This window comes from Juglans microcarpa x Juglans regia, chromosome 7D (assembly GCF_004785595.1).
Source record: "Juglans microcarpa x Juglans regia isolate MS1-56 chromosome 7D, Jm3101_v1.0, whole genome shotgun sequence".
In the NCBI taxonomy this organism is placed as follows: Eukaryota; Viridiplantae; Streptophyta; class Magnoliopsida; order Fagales; family Juglandaceae; genus Juglans; species Juglans microcarpa x Juglans regia.
This window is the reverse complement of record NC_054606.1, coordinates 16,470,808-16,480,251: the sequence shown is the minus strand read 5'-3', so window position 1 is coordinate 16,480,251 and position 9,444 is coordinate 16,470,808. Positions and strand designations below refer to the sequence as shown.

Sequence of the window (9,444 nt, the reverse complement as noted above, 5' to 3'; positions counted from 1 at the left end):
AATATTTGATAGAAACTCTTTTGCTGTTCGAAAGCACGCAAAACAAATGTAGCACGAAACAAACCCATTAGACATTTTTGTGGCCTTTCCTTTCCCCTTCCCTTGACAACCCCCAAAACCAATAAATCAAAACCCTAATTTTCTGTCTCATTCCATGAAAATCTCTCTCTAATCTCTTATTGGCCCATCCAAACTGCTCTCCCTTGCCGTTTAATTCTTCCTTTGCTTTCTCCATTAGAAATCCAACATTCCAGAGTTTACTTGAAACCAAAAACCGCTCTTACCCGAATTCGATACATGCCCAAATGATCTGAGAAATCACTGCTTTGTTTCTTCTTAATCAGTGAGGCATACAGTAGCAATGTCGGACGACATGCTCATACATTTCTCGTCCAACTCCTCCAATCAGTCCGACCAGTCCCTACCCACCAAGATTGCCAAGCTCGAGGCCCGCATGGTCGGCAAGGCCTCCTCAGTCCCTCCAGCTCAGCAACAGCAACAGCCACAGCCACAGCCGCCACAGCAGCTGCAGCCCGCTTGGCCCGCCATTTCGTCGGCTGCCACCAAATTTGTAGGAATCGAGGACTTGGCTGAGCCATCGAGCTCGAGTGACTCGGATGATGATGTAAGACTGTTTTAAGTCCACTTATATTGCAATGTGTATGAATTTGATTTTCTTTTTGGGTAGATAATTGGATGAATAGACTCAATTCCCGTTGATTACGTATTAATGGAATATTAAACACATGTGTATACTTATTATGTGCTTAGGCATGCTATGCTTATGCTGTTAGAGAATCTCACAGTGATAGGAACTGCAGATGCCAAAAGTGCATCATACCTATCTGTATCTATGTGTATGTGTGAAAGTAGTGGTGTACATATTTTTGGTTCTCATGATAATTGCTCAATTAAGTGAATCTATCAAATTCTGATCCATTTGTTGGCATTCATGATGATAGGTATATTGAAAAACGATGCATTTTCTTGCTAGTGACTATTTTCCTAACACTTTTGGTGTAGGACTTTGTTGTTATTGTTATTGCTTTGCTGTTGCGAGTTATTTGTGCATATTTTGCTCCAGTGAATATAACAATGTGAATTTTGTGGCATTAGATTGAGTGGCTCTGGATTGGAGTGTAGGCACCCTAGGATTCATATTGTTTTTTGATAAGTGAAATAATATTTTATTATAACAAGTAATTAGGCACAACCCAAGTTTACTAGGAATGTACAAGAGAGAGCCCCTAATTACAAGCTAGTAGCTAGAAAAGCAAACGCCACATGAGGCATAAAATAATCATTTTCCATATGGCTGCAATTTGGTGGTTACCTTGGAAACCTCTCCAAGCCATAAGATCCACCAATGCAACACCAATCCTATTAAAAACCTCATCCCATAAAACCTTTGACACCTCACTGTGAAGTAAAAATGATCCTCTTATTCTCCACTCTTTTTACGCATATGGTACCAATCCAATAGGATGAGACTGCACTTTCTCAAGTTGTCCATCGTCCGAATTTTCCTATGGGAAGCCGTCCAACCAAGAATACAACCTTGAGAGGTACCTTACTCCTCCAAATACACTTCCGAGGAAAAGAGTTTTGGGATTGACTTGACATGACCTTATACAAGGATCTGACCATGAACTTCCTGTTCTCTGGGTGACTCCAAAGCAACTTATCCTCCTCACCACTACCAATGTTAGAAGCATACAACAAGCTGAAGATTTCAGAAATATCACTCACTTCCCACTAGGATTTTCCAAATAATTCGCCACAGAAGCATCCTGATCATAAGCAATCTTGAAGAGGGAAGGAAATGCAATCTAGAGGTCCGTACACCAAATACCATGCCAAAATCTGGCCTGAGATCCCTCGCCAATCACAAATCTCAAATGACTAACAAAACTCCCAACCATTCCTAATAGATTTCCACAAGCCCACACCATAGGCAACTCTCACTTCACTAGAGCACCCCCCGTCCACATCGATGAAGATCCTCCCTAATGATGCCCCTTCCCAATAAATCCTTAGCTAACTCCTTTGTGGCCACCCTAGGGCTTTGTTCTGGTAATTTTCTAGTTAGTGTCAGATGGTGGCTAATGATTTTGGATTAATTGAGGTGGTAAAAGAGCCCAAGATATCATCTAAAAGAAGATGGGGGAAAAAGATTACCAAACCACTTTCTTAGGGGAGGGGGAGGGAGATGACCTTGTAACTGACATCGGATTCTATATAATGCTCCAACTACCAGTGAATAATTACTTACAAAAAAAACTATAAGCAACAAATTTCTGCTTAGAGTTTTCATGTTTTTTTATTTTTATTTTTATATTGAACAACTATCTTGCTAAAAGTAAAGGGACACAAACTTTGCATGAGTTTTTGAGATGTATCATGTTCGATAAACGAAAACTTATAATAATGAAGCTTTTGTTAATTTTAATGGAAGAGTTATGGTTTGAATAATGGTGACAGAAATGAAATTGCTTGTCAAATTTTTGTCATAATTTCTTGATATCATACTTTTTAAAATAATTTTTTTGATTTCATGTGCATGACCACTTACAATTATTGAAAATTTATGTGACTGTTCCAATTTGATGTGAAATATGCCTACTTCTGACCTCTTTACCTTTACACACAGGTTTGTAATCTTGGAGTTTAAGAAGCTTTGGTGATATTTATCAGAGCTTATGCATGTTTTCTTTGCAAAAAGTTGTGGAATGTCTGTCATATTTTGGTGTTTTTAATATTTTAATCTGTTGAAAAGTATTTGTTTTGTGATAATGCTATGTTTGACTTGGCCCATTATACAAGTATATGGATACATTCTTGTGCATTAACATGCATATCAACAAAAGAATACACATGAATGAATATATTGTTTTCGTTAATGATTTTGTTGTCATTGTCCTTTGCCAGAATGGAGGGGAGTTTCTAATACAAGCCAACACACAAAAGCGCCAAAAACTTAAAGAAGACGACAACTCAACTCTTTTGGAAAGTGTTGAGGTATGTTCCTTTTTTTTATGAGGTAAAATGGTGGCAACTTGGTATAGATGATTGTGGGTTGATGCCTGTAGTTGCTTGTTTTTTGGGCTATACTTGCACTATCCATTGAATATCAAATTATTTGCTGATTCTTTGCAATTCATAGTGAAGGATGTGTGTTGGGTAATTGTTTTTTGCAACTTGAATGAATTTAGATAAAAATTGTCTTAATATGATACCCAAAGCCTTGTTAAACTCTCGATCAAGTTGTTATACTTGTTTGAAATCTTAATTTATTACTAACCTTTCTCTTGCTCCCTCCCAAAAGGATGACAGAAAACATTACTCAATCAACCTGTGTCTGGAAAAGACTGTTTTTTTTCTTAATCAAGGGTCCAGAATATGATTAATCAAGCATATTGTAAATCCTGAAAATTTGTGTTGGTACTTGGCTTCTAGTGCTGATTTAAAACATGTTCTTTAACGAGCTAATGCATGCAGAATTTGTGTACAATGGATAAAAAAGATATGAACCTCAAGTTGTTACATTGAGTGGATCATAGGTTGGATTTCAGGCACCTTGGGATGCATAACTTTTACCACTAACTCCTTTGGTCGTCATTCCCAAGGCTTTGTATTGGCAATTGATTAGTTATGTGCACAGGGAGCTGCATGTTCCCTGAGATCCCTTGGTTACTAAAAGGGACTTGGAGACCTCATTGATAAAGAAAAGGAAATAGAATATGGTGAAACAGAAATCAGAAAGGGGTGAGGGGGGAAGAAGAGGACACTTGTGGGTATCCTGATCCTATAATTGGCTCCACCATAAACCCAAGATTTTTTCTTAGAGGTTTATATGTTTTTTGCCTCTATTTTGACAAACTGTCTTGCTACACATTTGACAAACAAGCTTTGCATAAGCATTTGTGATATACCATGCTTGATAAATAATCCTCTGTATACAACTAAGCTTTTAATTTCAGATAAATACTACATATGCTGTGGCATCTATTTGTGAGACGAAAAAGCAGAATCAAAGGGATTTTAGGATAATTAGAGGATAGGGATGAAAGTTATTGTGGAAATACTCCAGTTGCTTGCCATTATGTGCATGATTATTAGCGTTTTGTGGGAATTCTTGTTCACTTGATGGTTTCCATACATCGTCAGGAATTAGCCCTCATAAGACCTGCATGCAGATGTGTTTTCACATACTGCGTTTTAAGGAGCTTGTATAATTAACTTATAGAAAAAAGAAGCTTTAATTATTATTTTAAAATCATTATTTTCCTTTTAACATGTTCAAGGCAGGTTGGTGTACTCAGTTAGAATTTATGTATTTTCCTGGTGATAATTGCTGCAATGTTATTCATTGTACTAGTAGTGCTGTCATATATAGTTACTAATGACTTCTAGCTCAACTGCCACTTTTTTCTGCCATAAGAACAAGGTGAGGGTGAGGTGATGTGAGTACACTACCATTTGATGCATATCTAACTTAAAAATAAAAAGACGAGTTTGTCACATTGTCTATTGAAGGATAGTTCCTTCTTTCAAATACTATAATTTATGGCCTCGTTCACCATATATTCACACACATGAACACACAACTATCCTGGCTGAATGGAGGAAAGTTTCTAGCCAACACTCAGAAGTGCCAGAAATTTCAAGAAGAGGAGAACTCGGCTATTTTTGAACAGGTTGAAGGTTTTCATTTGAAGAATTTGTATGGTTGAAACGTTTGGATAGACAATTTCCTTTTCTGGTTAACTCCATGACTCTCATTACCATGGTTGCTTTGTTTTTCTCCCCACACATTGACATACACATGATCTCTGCCTTAGTGGGATTTAGTATTATTTTATAACATTTTGGAGGTACTGATGTTGAGTCCCATTTTGTGCTGCTTTTGTTTAGATCTTGTTAAACTCAATTGTTTTTAATTTTTTCTGGATGCATTTATATTACAATTTCTCTTTACATTTATTTGTATGCATACTAATGGTTGGGGAGAAAAATAAAAACTTTCAGGCAGTGGCTGATGGGAGGCAAATGGTTCTCGAAACCTTGAATTCCAAAGCTAATTCTGATGTAAATAGGAAAAAACAAGGTCGTGGAAGGGGGTCCTCTGTTTCTGGCCGTGGCCGCGGTTCTAGAATTAATGATCAGACAAGATCACAAGTTTTGGCTTCAACTGTTTCACCTTCAAATGGTCAGCCTGAGAATTCATATCCTAAGGTAGGATCATTGACATTAAATGTTTTTGTTTCATTCCTTATTGCTTTATTGCAATTTCTTTGATCGGTAAACAAGAATTTTATTGATGAGAATAATAGGCTTTGCCCAAGTAAACAGCTATCTACTTCTAATGCCATACCTCGAAAAGACCATGCAACTTATTTTTTTGGGTAAATAAGATGAAAATTTTATTGTGAAAAAAAAAGATTTTACCCTAGTAGAGAGGAAGTGGACAAGAAATCCACCTAACTAGGAAAAGGGAAAAGTGCTAGCAAATCTTGAAAAGAAGAAACAAAAAAGCTATGTTGTTTTGGACCACTATCCAATGAAAGATGGTGTTAAGGAAAGATTTCTTAAGCTCCGAATTAGGTGTATAGTTTTTGTATACCTCCTGTGTACTTGGGCTATGCTTATTTACGTCTTTCAATAAATTGTTATTTTACTTATAAAAAAAGAGTTTGTCAGAACATAAATGTTTATTAGCAGTTACGTCAAGAATAGTAGGATATATAATATTAATAGCAAGGGAAGAACTTCTCACCTTTCAACACCATACAATACCATTGGAAGTTTTTATACAACTCTTATCTCTAGTGTGTGGATAAAAAAGGGTGCATAGAAGGCACAATTAGGTTCTGAAAATGGAAAAAAATTGATAATTAATTTTTTGATGAATAAAAATTTGATAATTAATAATAAATCAAATCAACAACTAGGCATAGCCTAAGTATACAAGAAGCATACAACTGAGAATTACAGTTAGAAGTTAGAGATGGATACAAGGTAGTCATGAAAATTATCCACATTGAAAACAATAGCTGAGACTAAAAGAAATAAGTTATGGAAAAAGAAACATCCCAGTTCTTTCAAAGTTTGTTCCGGTCTTCGAAACTCCGTCCATCTTTCAATCCAAATGCACTGCATGAGACAGAGGAATCCTTTTCCACATGACCACAATTTGGGGGATGCCTTGAAGGCCTCTCCAATAGGCGAAAAGATCCACCACCCTCCTAGGCATCACCCATGCAATTCTAATCCTGCTAAATCTCATCCCATAAAGCCCTTACCTGTTCTTAATGAAGTAGTAGATGGTCCACAAATTCACCATTGGAAAATGGAAAAAAAAATGTGAGGGTCAGTATTTGCCAGGTTACTTTGTGCTTATTTGGAACCCCTAGGGGTTGACTCAAGTGGTAAAGGTTTTGGTCTTGGTGGTATGCTCCCTCCAGGTCTAAGGTTTAAATTGTAACACTTTGCTTCCCAAGGGTTAAGAAAAATGTTATTTTTTTAGAAACCTAGGGGAACCAGAATGCTACTAACCTTGACTTTAAAAATATTATTAAACCTAGGGGAACCAGAATGCTACTAACCTTGACTTTAAAAATATTATTCTTAAGGAAGCACTAGGCACAAAAGATCCCATAAAATAAACAATGTCATGCTTTATTAAAATACTTAAAATCTGAAAAAGAGTATGTAGAATCACTTATTAAAATTAATCAAGTCTCATGCGCTTAACAAAATAACTTATTAAATTGAAAATCATAAAACTGTTCATGTCATAAACTTTCTTGGCCTTTGCCTTGCCTCCTTGGACCATGTCCTGTCTTGCAGTTCCATCGTCATAAAGATCCTCACCTGGGGTGGTTAAAATATAAAAATATACAAAAATGAGTCGAATACTTAATAAGCAACACATCGTACAATAAACATAAGATAACATAGGGTTTCTTGGAAAACATGCATACTCATAGTTACATAAATAACATGAACACGAACCTGAACTGTGCATGAAATGCCTTAATTTGTCTTTCACTTGTCATAAGCTGGTACCCACTGTTGACCCCCGTGACTTAGGGTTACCGAATCTTAAAAGATTCCGATTCTGCCCATGGCCACAGGTTTGAGAAGCCATACATAAGGAAGACACACTGGGTGCACTACCAGCGTGTACATCCTAGCAATGCAATATGCCCCTTAAACTTATGGTATTGTCTTCATATCATAACATAGGCTATTACATATCTTAACAACCATACTTCATCATAATCATACATGCATACTTTCTTGTCATATCTTGCCTTATCTTATTATAGATTTCAAATGAAATCGTAATCTTTCATAAAATGTTGTGATACATGTTTGAATGTTTCCTCACATAAAATGATGACTTTTATATATATTTTGATGCATAACTCTTCACATAAATTCGTGGCTTTTCATAAGATATCTTGATGCAACTAACATGAAACTTATGCATAAAATGTGGCATTTATAAATTTTTTATGACAGTGAAAAATCATTTCCTTCATAACTTAGGGACATAAAAGGGGCTTCCAATGGAGGGCACATGCATAATACTTTTATAAAAGGCGTGTCTTTTACCTTACATACGTGTAAGGGTATGATCATGCTACTTACCTTGTAGCATTAATCCAATATTTCTGGGGCGAAGCTGTTTACCTATAAAATAGACAAGTAACTTACGTAAATTTCCGACTGGACATTTACTTCGTAATTAAACCTAAAATACTTAGATAACCTATATTTCCATAAACATAAAATCTTTATAGCCCCAAAATCACATAAACTCCATAGATTGGTGTTATAACCCAAACAATATTTAAACCTAATGATTATCAACCCGAAATGGTCCATGCACATGAACTCGAATAGTAACACCCAAAAAATCATCAAGCCTAAATCCATTCGTACCACCCAAATTCCTTACTAGGCCCGTAACCCATACTCAAGCTAATTAAACTTTAAATGACATATACTAACTAGTGACCATTAACCCACTTAAATCATGCTGCAAGACCCAAACTTAAACATGTAATTTTGAACCCTATTTAACCGTATAGTCCCTTTCCACTTCTCTTCAAGACCAACTCGTAATATGCATGAGAGAGAGAGAAAGAGAGAGAGAGAGCTTGATGTCGGAAGAGAGAGGCTTATGGTGTAGTCTTGACAAGGCATTGTTGTGTGGACTTGGAAGGCTTGCTGATCACGGTTGCATAGGAGTGGTTTAGTGTTTGGACGTCGCTTATAGTGGGTTACTTCGGCAAGGTGATGGAGCTTCCGTTGTCGGCATTGCAAGTGCAGTGGCTAGGTTGAGGTGCTCTATTTTGTTTATGGAGAAACAAAGGCTGTGTCGATATTGTGTGGGGCTGGTTTCCTCAGCGATTGATGGTTGTGGACAGCACAAATGTCTATGTGCAGGGTGGTGCAGGGTGGCAACGGTGTGGAGGGGCTTGCAGTTGTTGTAGTGGTGGGTCTTAGACTAGTTCTCCTCCAAACTAAGGCTATTGTGTGGTGAACCAGGTGACGTGCTGCTGCTTCAACAACGGAGGTTGATGGTTGTTGCTGTGAGGAGTGTGACGGGGCTGGTGTGGGCTTTGGTGGAGATGGCAATAACGAGAGGCTTGGCAGAAAGGTGGGTCGACGACAACCCTAGCAGCGGCTGGAATTTCTCTACGTGCATGAGGGGGTCGGATTGTGTGTGAATGTGTGTGTGTGTGTGTGTGTGTGTGTGTGTGTGTGTGTGTGTGTGTATACTGTTGTCGTGAACCCTAGTGTGTCTACAGATGAAGACGTTCTTGGGCTTGGAGTTTATAAACAAATCGGGCCTTGGTTCTCATGGGTTTGGGTTCATTTCATGGCCAAGCATTCAATAAATTTCAACGAGCCTGGTTTTGAGTCCAAAATATGCCCAACTCGTCCAATAAATATTTTTGGGCTTACAAAAAAAATTGTTGGTTCTTACCAATTAAATAGGGTCCACTTGGTCCATAAATATTAACCGGACTTAAACCTAATTATTAAGCCCAATAAAATCCCATAATCCACCATGGGCCTGTAGTCAATTCAAAATTATCCAATAAACCTCAATTGGGTTTCCATCAATATTGGCCCATTAATACCATCCAAAATCATCCACTAAACCTTAATGGGGCTTAAAAGAAAATTTTGGGCCTATGGGCCTAACTAGAATTCTTAGCCAACCTCAATAAATAATAGTTCATGGGTTTATCCAATATAGCTCATTTTAACTTAATTTAAGTCCAATAAAATTATCCATATTTCATCCCTAATAATATTGGATCGGGTCATTATAAAATCCTCTTGGGTGCAAACAATTTCTAAGGGCCATCGGATTCGGGAAACTTTCCCTTTAATTACCCAAGGTGCACTTGCGGGAAACTCCTT

The 9,444-nt window shown here is 37.2% G+C and overlaps 1 protein-coding gene across 1 annotated transcript in view; it reads left to right on the top strand.

The window, feature by feature from the left end:
• LOC121238867 (serine/threonine-protein kinase TOUSLED) overlaps positions 1-9,444 on the top strand; it is a 32,457-nt gene continuing 23,013 nt past the window's right edge. The window contains exons 1-3 of the mRNA XM_041135932.1: positions 1-625; positions 2,929-3,018; positions 5,029-5,235. Coding sequence (XP_040991866.1) covers positions 362-625; positions 2,929-3,018; positions 5,029-5,235 — 561 coding nt within the window. The 5' untranslated portion in view covers positions 1-361. The remainder of the gene's footprint in view (positions 626-2,928; positions 3,019-5,028; positions 5,236-9,444) is intronic.